Source organism: Lemur catta, chromosome 3 (genome assembly GCF_020740605.2).
Source record: "Lemur catta isolate mLemCat1 chromosome 3, mLemCat1.pri, whole genome shotgun sequence".
Taxonomy (NCBI): domain Eukaryota; kingdom Metazoa; phylum Chordata; class Mammalia; order Primates; family Lemuridae; genus Lemur; species Lemur catta.
Window position 1 is genome coordinate 111724365 of NC_059130.1, and position 14796 is coordinate 111739160.

General features: G+C 36.3%; 1 protein-coding gene across 4 annotated transcripts in view; it reads left to right on the forward strand.

The window, feature by feature from the left end:
- USP48 (ubiquitin specific peptidase 48) overlaps positions 1 to 14796 on the forward strand; it is an 89633-nt gene that overhangs the window by 49124 nt on the left and 25713 nt on the right. For 3 of the 4 annotated variants that reach the window (XM_045548477.1, XM_045548480.1, XM_045548479.1), the window contains 6 exons: positions 1357 to 1485; positions 2201 to 2350; positions 6465 to 6662; positions 7292 to 7406; positions 8356 to 8486; positions 12261 to 12332. In XM_045548477.1, coding sequence (XP_045404433.1) covers positions 1357 to 1485; positions 2201 to 2350; positions 6465 to 6662; positions 7292 to 7406; positions 8356 to 8486; positions 12261 to 12332 — 795 coding nt within the window. The remainder of the gene's footprint in view (positions 1 to 1356; positions 1486 to 2200; positions 2351 to 6464; positions 6663 to 7291; positions 7407 to 8355; positions 8487 to 12260; positions 12333 to 14796) is intronic. The other variant, XM_045548478.1, reaches the window with a different exon arrangement.

Sequence of the window (14796 nt, forward strand, 5' to 3'; positions counted from 1 at the left end):
GTAATTTATAAAGTAATATAAATTATTACAAATTTTATTAAGGAAAGTAAATCTTTAAATATGTCTTTCAGGCCGGGTGCGATGGCTCACGCCTGTAATCCTAGCACTCTGAGAGGCCGAGGCGTGTGGATCGTTTGAGCTCAGGAGTTCAAGACCAGCCTGAGCAAGAGCGAGACCCCGTCTCTACTAAAAATAGAAAGAAATTAGCTGTACAACTAAAAATATATACAGAAAAAATAAGCCGGGCATGATGGCACATGCCTGTAGTCCCAGCTACTTGGAAGGCTGAGGCAGGAGGATTGCTTGAGCCCAGGAGTTTGAGGTTGCTGTGAGCTAGGCTGACACCACGGCACTCTAGCCCAGGCAACAGAGTGAGACTCTGTCTCAAAAAAAAAAAAAATAATAATTAAATAAATAAATATGTCTTTCAGTGAAATGGATGAGACCCTTTTTTGTCCCTGGGTGAGGAGATATATCTATTTTTGTGAAGTGGGAGACAGATGATTGAGAAAGGAGAGGTAGAAACCACCATGGAACCTCAATTTTGAGGCAAATCAGTTTTAGCAAAGCATATAGTGAATTTGGGATCTGGTAATTGGATTTCCTCAGATCTGCTCATGATCTCTTACTCTTTGGGAAGTTACCCTGGGATACTGAAACACAATTTGACGATCACTTTCATGTGACATACTCATCCTCTCAAACACTTAATGTTTTCCACTTGCTATGAGTTCATTGAGATTAGTGACTAATCTTTCTGCTTATAAGCATTTCATTCCATTTTTCAAAATATGCTGTTTTATTTATTTAGGCAATTAAGTCTGGGTTTATTATTTTTTGACTAAACAAAAGAGCTTCTCTTTACTAAAATGATTTACTGATGTAATTTTTTATTTTTCAAGTTGTACATTTACATTTTATATGTACTGTTTTATATTAAAAAAAACAATACTAAAATAAGTACTTGTGTTCCAAGCACTCAGAAAAAGAATAAAAATGTTACCAAGAGATTTAAAGCCCCGTGTTCCCCTCCGTAATTACATCAGCCTGAGTTAATTTTTGTAAGTTAAGACTAACATTAAAACTAACTCATAGCAGTAGTAGTTTTTTTTGGTTCCAGGTTCTCAGAAAAAATAGTATTTTGTTTTTATGGGGGGGGGTAGTAAACTTTTTTAAATATTCAAAAATATAAAGAGCCCACTAAATGTGTGTGGCCTTTTAATGTTTTTGATCCGTGTTAAGGTATCTTGGGTGTGTATTTTGGAAATTGTTTTCTGTGACCCTCCCACGCCACAAGAATGAGCACACAAACTATGGGCATTCTAGTTAAGTCATCTTTTGATTTCTCTACCTCAGCAGAGCCTTCTAAGTCCCAAACACGTAAACCCAAGTGTGGCAAAGGAACCCACTGCTCTCGCAATGCGTACATGTTGGTTTATAGACTGCAAACTCACGAAAAGCCCAACACAGCTGTTCAAGTTCCAGGTAAGCAATTTTCCAGGGCTGTATTGGGCAAATGTTTTAGAATACCATCCTCAAAGATTAGTGACAAGCAACAGATTGCTTTTATTTATTACGATAGGTTGATTCCATATGGTAAATGTGGGTAAGAGTAACTATTAATCACAAATTTGCTTTACAGTAATGAGATTTTGAAATAAAAGAGTCTTGGACAGAATTAGTCCACTGACCCTCCCTTAAAGAAAAGCAAAAGCAATTTTAAAAAAATCACAAAAGTAATCAAGACATGTATTTAAAGCGTAATTTTGGTTTTATTTTGTTCAGTTTATAGAGCACTTGTGAGTTTTAGTCAAGTGTTTATAGACTTTCTAGAGCTTAAAGAAAAAGAGGAAGAGTTGCTGCTGGCCTGAAGGCAGCCTTTGTGGTTTTACTTAATACCGTTCTATGCTGTGGCATCATCTACTTTGAAGTGGTGTTTTTTGATTCCTTTGATTGTTCTGGGAGGCCGATGATGTCATGGAGAACTGGGGGTTGGGGTGAGGGATCATCATGGAGTCATTCCAGTGGCTGTCTTCAGTTTTATTTCTGCCTTCATGTTGGAGGTCTCTAGCAGAAGGGGAGACCACGGTAGGAAATTGCTACCAAAGTTTTAGCCAGTATTTAATATAATCTAGTGATCCGCATTGTTCTGTTTTTGAAAACCAAATAAAGCTTTTATTTGTCTTTCTGTTTTAAATAGCCTTTCTTCAAGCGCTGGTAGATCGAGATAATTCAAAATTTGAGGAGTGGTGTATTGAAATGGCTGAGATGCGTAAGCAAAGTGTGGATAAAGGAAAAGCAAAACACGAAGAGGTTAAGGAGCTGTACCAAAGGTTACCTGCTGGAGCTGGTCTGTAAGATATTTTCGGACAGCACTGTTGCCATTTAAGTGCCTTGTTTTTTTATGTTCACAAATGTATATGCACAAACTTTCTCCTGTCTTTTCTTATAACTCACTAAAGCCAGTAGCTTATATGACTCTAAAATTACTATCTAAACCAGCGATACCTTGATGTGTAGCATTCCATATAATTCTCATTATCGTGTACTTTTTTTAAAAAGGAGAGGCTGTTAATTAAGTATGAGATTTAAGGTCAGCACTCTGCGTTCATGATTTTTGTAGATATTTCTATTTTGTGAGATTTTAACTTGTTTCTAAAGAAAAATCTTACTGGATTACAATGGGAGCAACTTCCTTATTCTCTTTCTTTGAATGCTTTGTGCCCTAACAGTATTAACAGGCATTCTTTTATATGAATATAATTTTTGATACTATTTGATGAACTGGAAGTGTAATATAAGTGTTAAGTGTAGAGAAGCTTTCTGCTGACCTGTGATGTCTTAGAATTATCACACATAATCCAGCTCATCTCATTACTGAATATGTCAAAGTTTACCTACTGTCTCAAAAAAAACCCTCAACTTTATTAAGGCTGATAATGCCATTTATAATAAATTCTCTTTGTCATTTCACAGACATGAATTCCCCAAACCTAACTTCTGTTTACAGAAGATAAACAATTTAATCCTAACTTTAGAAAATAAATACTCAAGCATAATTGTACTAGTGGTTTTGTCTTTTTAATATCTTAGTTTTCCTTTACTGGTATAACTTTAAACAAAAGATGAATATAAATCCCTACATCTGTAAGAATAGATGTCAGAAGTTCTTTCAAAACTGCATCTTAATTTGATTCTGACCCTTCGTTGTAACCTGCTTCTTTAACTCTGTGGAAGGGTTGGGATTATCCTAAAGAATTAGACTGACCTGAGTTTAACTGGAATTGGTTTGGAAATGAACCCATGATTCGATTCTCTAAATTTATAGATCTTTGTTCAAAGGAGTTGGGACCTAGAAATCTATTTTCTGAACTTTATTCACAGTTTCCTGTATTCACTGGACAAGAGAAAGGGACTTACTGGGTCTAAAGAGAAATTCTATTTTGAACCACTCCTTAGAACTGTATAGTTCAAAGATGTTATATGTCGAGTTAACACTGTGCTTCCCTTGGCTGTTTTCATTCAGTATATAAGAACCTGTACTTATGTTCTATGTTATTTATACTTTTACCAATTATTAACTTATTAGCTTTATAATTTTTTCCCATTTACAGTAAATTTACATAGCAGAAATTCCATTTTCTTAAGAGGATATAAAATCTCAGTTAATGACCATGGTTTTTTGCTGGCAATGGAAGTCTTTTGTTATGCATTTTCTAAATCTTATTTTTGTGAACATATTTTTCAAAAGGTCAGTTATCCTAAAATCTAAGCCTCATGAGAACATCCTTTGGCCCTTTTAATTTAAATTGAAATATGCCTAAATTATCTCTAATAACACAATATCTCTAGATATTGTGTTTCAAATATATTTTATGCTGTGATTGTTCTAGACTTTATAACTTCCAATAGAAGATTTGTTGTTTTCAAAATCCAGGCATTTTTAAAAAATTAGAAATAATTTTAAACCAAAATGTATATTTCCCTTCGGTAAATATTTTAACAATTGCTTTCCTGGTTCATCAAATGCTGAAGTTCCATATAGTCTATATCTCCAACTTGATAGTGAGGTAGAGGCCTCACTCCCATTTGGTTATTGATTATCTGTGACTTTCGAAGGCAATGCTTAGGTAGTTTACTGAATCACGATTTCTAGCACAATCTGCTTTAACTGTTAAGACTTAACTGTAACAGCGCTAGACCCCTGTTCTCAGGGATGCTCTTGGCAGAGATCAATGCAACTCTTTGTAGTGATAGAGATTGAAAATGGAAAGACCTCTGTGACCACAGTCGCTCTTCCTTCCATGGCTCCCACAGCACACTAAAATGAAATCTGGCTGAGTTAATAGTAAATATGGTGTTAAATTAGAATTATGGGCTCAGTCTCTGCTCTCTTCCTTCCTCTTCTTACTATAAAATCATACATGGTTTTTCTACTCTTCGTATCTTACATTAAATTCACATTGAACTATTCAAAAACCAAAGCAACAAGCTTCACTTGCAAGTTTCCTGTGGGATTGGAAAATGTCTTGAACTGATTGCCTTTGAGTCAAGTTGTTGGTGGACAGCTCAGGGTAACAGTCACCCTAGGCCTTGAATTCCTGCATATATCCCCTGGCTAGGAGTGCTTTGTGTATTTTTAGTTTTCCTAGATTCCTTTCATTGTTAGGGTCAGGATTCTTATGTTTATTCTTCCAGTTAGCAATAATAGCAGGTATTGCCTACCATTCACCCCTCCCCAGCTGCTGGGGAAACTAGCACACCTAGTGAATGATTCTGGAATGTTGCTCTTTACACAGTCCTGTTGTTTTTTTCTTTTTTCCTTTGATAGCCTTCAAGGTTACTCAAAATTTTAAACTATCTGACTATATTTGGGAAAAGATTAGATATGCTGAAACTTTTTATTTTGCTCTTGGATAGGGAGCAAAATATCTTTGCATTCTTTGGACACCCAGTGTACTCTATCCCTGGCAGTTTAAACTTGATAAATGGCAAATAAAATTGAGAGGTATTTTGAATGTAATTAACCATACCATGATATGTTGTAAAATGCCACAACTATGTTACCTATACTGCATCTTAAGGTCTCCTCTTTTATATATTATGTGAATGTATAATTAACTTTTCTATATCTCTTTTCTTCCAAAAAGCTCAAAATACTTCACATATCTTATCTTTTACACTCAACAACATCCCTGTGAGGTAGGTAGAAGGCAGGTATTATTACCTTCATTTTACAAATAAAAGACCTGAAGCATAGAGAGTTTAAGTGACTTGCTCAAGTTCAGTTTCTTGGTGGCAGAACTTGGATTAGACCTTGGTCTCAACTTGCAGTCCTGTGCTCTTCCTCTGTAGCCGCAGTAGAGCTGACTAGTCAGAAGGCTGTCAGATGATGATGTACAGTGCCAAATTTTGTTTTTGTAAAAATTGAAATGTTTATGCTAAAATTAAAATGGGAGTTAGTTTTCTAGATGTGTAACTCTCCGGGGAGTATAAAATTGGTCAAAATGGGCTTTGCATTGAAGTGTCTATCCCTCAGATCTCATCCAAAGGAATATATAATACAAACATATAAATTCAACCTCTGTATGTTTTCTTCTATGTTTTATGCTGGGACTCACTGGAGATCTTTGTAAGTAATCAAAGCTGGCCCTTTATCTTTAATTTTGGCTTTTAAGGAAATCTGGGACTCCCTCTCCCCAATTAAAACTCATTTTGAGGTGTTTGGTTTTATCTTTTAATTTTTGCAACTTCAAAATTGATAATAATTCACTTCTAGTGTACTTTATCCTGCAACTTGTTTAAAATAGGCTACTTTCTTGAAATAAATAATAATGTAATGAATAGATCATAGCATGGATTTGGGTGGGGGAATTAAGTACCTTTTCAAAATCAACATCAGTATCATCTTGGAAGAAGAAAAGTGCAGTGGTTGAAATGGGCTTGTAAAGTGTGGTTAGAGCTGTCTAGGTTAATTTTAATTTTGAGCTCAGTCTGGCTTCTCATTTTAATTTTCAGATGTATATCACATACTTGTGAAAAGCATTGATGAAAATAACTACGAAAAAAACCTAGTAGGCCATAAGGTTGTGTGATTTGGAAGCCAGTGTGGAGCATGACTTGTAGTCCACAAACACGGGTGTCCTGATCAAAGCTCTGCTGTGCTATGAAGCAAGACACTGCTCTCTGTGGAAGCCTCTTGTAGAATGTGGTTAATAATACCGGCCGATCTTGTAGGGTACTGGGCAGCCCCAGCATTGCACTGCACAGTTCCTTGAGCTCAGAGGAGTGGTAGTTAAATGGAGCTTTGTGTCATACTCATCAAACATCTTTCCCGAACAATGATCCTTCTGATTCTGCTAGCTTTGGACAGAGTTTGCATTGTCTTTTGAGGAAAATGAATGTATCACTTAGTCAAAAAACTGTAAAAATACATAGACTCTTTTTGATGCTTTCTTCCTCAGAGCCCTATGAGTTTGTCTCTCTTGAGTGGCTGCAAAAGTGGTTGGATGAATCGACACCTACCAAACCTATTGATAATCATGCTTGCCTGTGTTCCCATGACAAGCTTCATCCAGATAAAATTTCAATTATGAAGAGAATATCTGAATATGCAGCTGACATTTTCTACAGTAGATATGGAGGAGGTCCAAGACTAACTGGTAATTCGAGATCTTAAAAAAAAAAAAGAGCAGTGTGTTAAGTCTTCATCTTAGGGTCTTTTTGAGTGGGGCTTATGATGATTTGAGCCAAACCGTGCTAGACCAAATGTTCCTAACGCTTTGCAAAAAGGATTTGCTAAATAAAGTAGAAATTAAGCAACTGGTGCTATTGATAGAGGGTTGGTTGATTTTTTGTTTGTTTGTTTTACCCCTCTCAAAGCAGACAAAATAGGACCCTTTTGAAAATACCATCTGATAGTAATTGGTTAGTTTGTATAATACTCTTCAAGGTACTTGAACTCTTACCTGGTTGATAAGCACAGGCAAGTTTTGTGCCTGTGCTTCAGGGACTTCTAACAGTGTGCTGTGTTGCCCAGGATGGTCTTAAACTTGAATTCCTAGCCCCAAGAAGCATCCCTACATCATTGTTTTTTATGTAGATAACAATATTACTGTCTTGGCATTCATATCACCAAAATAATTTTAGGGTATAAACCAATTTGGCATATTGTCAAAATTTTTTACTTCGGTTTAGACGTTATCTGTGTTTGTGAAGTGCTGAAACATTTTCCAACAGAAAGTCTGTGTGTGAATTAACTGTATCTCCCTTCACTCTTCCTTGCCTTTAGTGAAAGCCTTGTGTAAGGAATGTGTAGTAGAACGTTGTCGTGTATTACGTCTGAAGAACCAGCTAAATGAAGATTATAAAACTGTTAATAACCTGCTGAAAGCAACAGTAAAGGGGTATGTTGCACAGTGCACACTGTTTATTAGGCATTTTCAAGAGGTAATAACCAGGCAGCTTATTAGTTATTGAAAGTAAGAAGTTAGGATTCTTAGAAAAAAGGTGATGAAGTAGGCGGCAGAGCCAGAGCAAAAGTGCATTTTGCAGTGATTGCCCTGTGACAAAGGTGAAGAAAACTCAGACAGCCTTTGCAACTGTATTCCATCCATTAGAAGCAGAAATGTGGGTGTGGGGCCTGACCAAACTGAGGCAAAGTGTTAGCCTGTGCTCTGGTATGGACTAGTATAATGCTTACGTTATAAGGGAAAACATCCTGGAGGCCTGCTGCTGTCCCCTTAGTGAGGCTGAAATAAGTGTGTGAAGCATGCTCCCCTGCGTACCACTTCTTTTCAGAAATGTTCAGGGTACTTGGGGTATGTTGAACTCCATTCCATAGAGTTCCTACCTCTGGATCTAGGAACCAATAGAAGAAGACAGTTAAAAGAGAGATTTATTATGTCTGGGTTCAATTTAAGGTTTTTATTTCCCAAACAAAGATTAATCTAGTTCATTAAATGTGTATTTATATAGACATGTACAAGACACACTTGTACATATTTATGTATGAGTGTCTGAATGCCTGCCTAAAGGCACAGCTGTAATTGTGAATAATAATCAAGTGAAGGCAAGTGGCCATTTGATTGGTGTGATTGGCATGAACGTAAATGAGGGGTAAGAGAAGCAGGATTAGATTTAGAATAGAAACAAAATATAATATTGTATACCTATAATTCTATAGTGAGGAATGAAAAGGGCCAAAATGAGAAAGTACATTTAAAAAAAATATGTGCACTATAGCTGATTTTGAGTGTTTGTAATTCATTTCAGTTGTGGCCTTCACAAAGAAAGAAGGGAAGAAAACATGAGGAAACATTACTTGTAGGATTTAACATTCTCTCTGTTCCACAGCATTGACGGATTTTGGGTGGGGAAATCCTCTTTGCGGAGTTGGCGCCAACTAGCTCTTGAACAGCTAGACGAGCAAGATGGTGATGCAGACCAAAGCAATGGAAAAATGAATGGCAACACCTTAAATAAAGGTGATATTTTAAACCTGTATGTAAGTCATTGTGAAATTATGAACATCCACTTTTAGTAAAATTGGTTTAATACCCATCCATGTAATTTTGAAGACAACTGTTCTTAAACTGAAAGCTCTCGAAAATATCTCAGGGCAAATAAAAGATGTTTAAGTTTTTGAAATTCAGCAAGGACGTAGCAACTCACATGTGGAATTTTCCTTTATAACCTATCTTGCTTTAGGCTCCAGCTCTCTAGTTAATCACATGCAAGATTAATATTAATTTTGCTCTAGGCTAAAAGTTTAAAGAAAGGTTAAGTCTACTGCAAATTGCATAGTATATTGTAAGCTCAGTACATTTCGGTTTTAGATTATCTGCCACACATAAAGGCTGTCTTCCTCAAGTGTATGACCTTGTACTGGTGCATTTTTCATCAAGGAGAGAGAGGGCAGCTTTATAGCCTTTTGCTTGTAAATTCTTTTGAGTTTCCTGAGTTATCCAAAGTTATGCTTTCACATAGGAAATTATGTTATTGTAAATCAAGCAATAAATTTAATTTTATAGTCAGTAAGACACTGAAATTATTTTTAGATTTAAAATGGAGACTGATGGTTTGCACAGATTTACTAATTTAGAGATTAGTTACCCATAAGCAGTGATCCATTATTAGTGATCCATAAGCACTTATTTCACTTAATTTTCATATTTTAATTTTAATTTAATGTATTTTTTAATTTTTTTGTAGTGATAGGTCTCAGTATGTTGATCAGGCTGGTCTTGAACTCCTGGCCTCGAGCAATCCTCTCAAAGTTGGGATTATAGGCATGAACCATTGCACCTGGCCTAATTTTATTTTTAAATATTAATATTTATATACATGTATGTTTTTATCATTTTAATGTTCTTAACCGTTTTATTGAAATATTCTGTTTTATACATTCAAGCATTTTATATCATTTTATATCATATTTATTTTATTTAGTATGGTTCTTCCCATATCACACCTTACTTTTTGAGAAAAAAAACACCAAAGTCACTATTAGTTTTAAGTTCCTTGAATGGTGGTTTTTAACATTTTCAAATTTAAAAGTTTTTCATTTTTGATTAAAATATTTTGTGCTGTATAATTCATGAACTTAACATTAATTTCAATTTTTTTGTCCTGTCATTTGAAAAACAGTACTGTAATTTTAGTGGTGTCACATGACCCAGTGTTAAATATTTATTTGCTGCTCTTTTGAGCCTTTTTATATGTCAGTGTCCCTTCCTTTTAAGTGAAGCTGGATGCCATAATAGAAAATGCCTCAATATTGGCCTAGCTTAAAATATATTTTTCATGTTGCTTTCAGGATAATATGCTTCTCTTTTTCTCCTTCTCCCATTCAGAGATTTTTAAAAGCTTGAAGCAGCACAAACATAACAAAGTAGAACTTCAAACCCCTCCCAGCAGATACAATCACTGTAAATAGTGGCTTTTTGTAATGGAGCTCATATAGGCACAGTTCATCTCTCCCTGTCAAAGCATACGTCTCTTTTTATTTAGTGGCTGCGTTTCATTGTATGGATATTAGTATATTGTACATTTAACTGATTCTATTTCAACTTTTTTACAATTACTATGTAAGCACAGATGCAGTGAGCATCCTTGTGTGATTTTCAGATTATTTCTGAGAAATCTACAAATTGCTGGATCAGAGAATACACTTTTATAATTATCACATACTGACACATATTGGTACGGGGAACCTGTGGCCTTCTGATTTCAAGACTGTTCTTTTTTAAGCACCAAAGGAGGCAAGAAAAGCTTCATCTTTCTCTGCTGCACCCCCTTTTTTTTGAGCTAGAGTCTTACTCTGTCGCCCGGGCTAGAGTGCCGTGGTGTCAGCCTAGGTCACAGCAACCTCAAACTCCTGGGCTCAAGCCATCCTCCTATCCTAGCCTCCTGAGTATCTGGGACACAGTAGTAGGAGGCACACACCACCACACCTGGCTAATTTTTTTTCTGTTTTTAGTAGAGATAGGGTCTCAGTCTTGCTCAGGCTGGTGCTGCACCTCTTTTAATAAAAGAATTTGTTCTGTAAAATTTGAATTCAGTCAAAAGGACACACTTAAGGACCTGGAAGCCCACATGTGGCCTTAAAGCTGCAGGTTCCCCACCCCTGGTACGTGCACTTGAGGGGGCTCATTTTTGCATGGTTTTATCAACATAAAGACTATATCGTTCATGTCATTTTTTTATCCGTCTGATATAGGAAGATGAGCAATACTGAGGCTTACATTTTTCAAATTATCATTGAGGTAGACTGTCTTCTCATGTTTAAGAAGTTATTTGTGTTTGTATGTATGACAGAGAGAAAGGAAACAGTTGTCATGTCCTTCCTTTTGCCCATTTCTCTACTTGAGGTTTTTTAATGATTAGTAAATATTCTTTGTATACATTAAGTATATTAAAGATGCATTGATACTTAACCTGGAAAACTCATGGATAACTATTCTAATCTCCTGATACTTAAGATTTCTTTTTTTTGATCATGTTCCCAGTATATTCAGCTATAGATTGACACAGTGACACATTATAGACAAGTAGGGAAAGCAGATACTGGTAGAGAAATGTTAACAGGAAAGGTAAAGTTTTTATAATATAGTAGACCCCCATATCTGCAGTTTTGATTTCCCTGGTTTCAGTTACCTGCAGTCAACCATGGTCTGAAAATATTAACTGGAACATTCCAGAAATAAACAATTCATGAATTTTAAATTGCACACCCTTCTGAGTAGCATGATGAAATCTCCTGCCCTCCTATTCTGTCCTTCCTGGCAAGTGATTTGTCCAGCATATCCACACTGTAAGACTACACGCCCATTGGTCACTTAGTAGCCCTTTTATCAGATTGACTGTTGCAGTGCTTGTGTTCAAGTCACCTTTATTTCAATTAATATTATGGCCACAGAGCCCAAGAGTAGTGATGTCTGCAACTGGGATATGCGAAGGAAAAGCCCTAAAGTTCTTCCTTTAATTAAAGGTGAAAGCTGTTGACTTAATAAGGAAAGCAAAAGAATCATACGTTAAGGTTGTTAAGATCTATGGTAAGAATGAATCTTCTGTCCGTGAAACTATGAAGAAGAAAAAGGAAATACTGTGTTAGTTTTGCTGTCACACCTCAAACTGCAAAAGTTTTTGACAACAGTATGTGATAAGTGCTTAGTTAAGATGGAAAAGGCTTTCAATTTATTGGTGGAGGACATGAAGGGAAATGTATTCTGATCGATGACAATCATTCGATTTTATCTGAAGTTTCTAGAATCCACTGGGGGGCTTAGAGCATATCCCCTGCTAAGGGGAGACTACTGTATGTATTTGACGTTAAAGGTTAAGTCCTTATTTCATTCGCCTTTAAAGCTTTTTGTTCAACCCCTAAAAGAGTAGGTAGGTGAAAATGACATGACATGACATGACATGTAGATGATTAACTTGGTTTATGACACAGTATTCTGAATACTTTGGCTAGAATTAATAGGAAGGATATGTAAATTATTTTCCAAATGGGAAAAAAGGAACATTTTCTTGTGTAACCTAAATCTTTAAAAAGTTAACTGTCATTGAGATATTTTCTTTCCTTTTAAGGGAAAGAAATATAACATTTCTTAGCAGAACTGTGTAGGAATCACTCGGGTCTAATTTTGAAAATGTTTTAAAGTTTTCTTTGTTCAAAATTGTGTAGAATACTACATATGCCACTTTGAACTTTAAATACAACCACAACAGTTATTATCGGTATTTCTTTTGATTAGATGAATCAAAGGAAGAAAGAAAAGAAGAGGAGGAGGAATTAAATTTTAATGAAGATATTCTATGTCCACATGGTAAGTTGGAAGCATGTGTCTGTTTCTTACCACCCTTTTTAGCTTTTAACTTCTGCCTGGCTTTCATGCCAGTGCTCCTCACCTTGCAAAAAATTGTTTTAAAAATGGGATTTTCTCATATTTAGAAGGCATTGATTGGAGAAGAAACTTTCTGTCACTTAATACATTGAGGACTTTTTGTCACTTATCACATTGATGAGCTTTGAATTTGAAGGGATGAATTTTAGTTGTTTCCCGTGACTCTGTGTCTTTCTTCAATTTGAACACTTTAAGAATAGTGTTTGTATTAATATGTTTCTTCCTCTTATTAGGGTTATCTATGGTTTAATTTCTTAAACATTTATTGAGTAGCTGCTGTGTACTTTGTGCTAAACACTCTTTAACAAACAATAAATTCTAAATCCTTATTTAATCCTGTGTATTTGTTCCTGTGTTTTTTTCTTGGTCTTTGTGAAAGCTCACTTATAATAAGTACATTTTCCAGGATCATCATACAAGGGATTCATTGTATATAAGACATGATTTTCTAATAGCACTCTGAAAGTCAAACAGGTATCTACTTCTCAAAGCTTTCTACCTCATAAGTTCCCCTCCCCACCTCTTTTTTTGTGCTTATTATCTTTTTTCTTAATTTCAGAATGTTACATGGGTACAAATGTTTTTGGTTACATGGATCCCTTTTGTAATGCTTGAGTCAGGGCTATAAGTGTGCCCATCACCCAGGTAGTGTTCATGGTACCCGTTAGTTAGGTTTTCACCGAGCCTCTCCTCCCCTTAATCCCCTGCTTGATTTCCACTGAGTTTTGCTCCCTCTGTGCGCATGAGTGTTCACGTTAGTCCCAATTTAGTAGTGAGTACATACAGTGTTTCTTTTTCCATTCTTTAGACACTTCATTTAGGACAGTGGTCTCCAGTTCCATCAAAATTATTTCAAAAGGCATTAATTCATCCTTTTTATGACTGAGTAGTATTCCCCCATGGGGTGTGTGTGTGTGTGTGTGTGTGTGTGTGTGTGTACACCACATTTTGTTAATCCACTAATGAACTGATGGGCACTTGGGTTGATTCCACATCTTTACAATTGTGAAATATGCTACAGTAAACATTCTAGTGCAGGTGTCTTTTTGATAAAATTACTTCTTTTTCTTTCGGTAAATACCCAGTAGTGGGATTGCTGGTTGAATGGTAGGTCTACTTTTAGCTCTTTTAGGAATCTCCATACTGTTTTCAATAGAGATTTTATTAATTTGCAGTCTCACCAACAGTGTATGAGCATTCCTTTCTCTGTGTACCCACGCCAGCATCTATTGTGTGAATCAGACAAGGGAGCCCAGTGTTACCACTTCTATTTAACATGGTGCTGGAAGACCTAGCCAGAGCAATCAGGCAAGAAAAAGAAGTAAAGGTATTCAGATTGGGAAAGAGGAGGTCAAACTATCACTTTTTGCTGATGATATGATCTTATATGTAGAAAACCCCTCCCCACCAATTAAAAATCTACCCTGAGAAAAATTGGACCCAGAGAAGTCAGGATGTCAGTGGTTCATAGTATTAACCCACATTTGTGCATTTCTTCTCCCCCGCCCCCATTTTGTGCATTTCTTGTTATATGCTAATAACATTGCTAATACTCAGAATTCCTGTTGGTCCTAATAAATTTCCAATTTTAGTTATTGTTTTATTAGTTCCCTGTGAACCAATGGATAACGTCTCACACTTAACCCTCATGCATACTAGCACTTTTAGGGCCCTTGATAACATTAGTGATGATAGTTGTCACTTGAGTGGTACTTGCATTCTTACTTGCACTTAGCTTACTGGGTGAGTGGCATTTCCATTTACAGGCCACACAACTAGGAAGGGGTTGTCCTGGGGTGTGGATTCAGGTATCTGTGGATCCCACCTCCATCTGTTCTTCCCATTGCATCACCATCTGCCTCTGAGTTGGTTTTGCTCACACTAGGAGTGCACAGTGGGAGCACAAATGTGAAGAAGATGTGCTGACCTCGTGAGTGCTGAGTAGCATGAGTAAATATTAATAAATAGGGGAAAGAAAGGTTACGTGAATAGCCAAAAGGAGGTTTGTTTTTCTAGCGATGCTTTTGTATCAACTTTTTTGTCCTTCATAGCATAGATGCGGACATAAGGGTGTCCTTTTTGAGAGTTGAAGCATTTGTGGCAGAAAACTAAGTTCATCCGCTGGTTGAAACGGTGCCAGGACTTAGTTTGTCGTCAGGCTCTTCAGCTATACCTTCCCACCTCTTATGTCATCTCAGTTTTGACAGCTTTGAGTAGAAAGCATGGCAGAGCTGAATGTGATTTCAGGACAAACGCTGCCCCCTCAGCCTATCAGAAACTGTGCACGAAAGCTATTTTTTAGACCTTTCGCTTGCTCTGTAACTCAGTGGGGTTTTGATGCCATGCTTTATCTAATTTTTTTAAAGGATAGTTCTATACTTTTGTT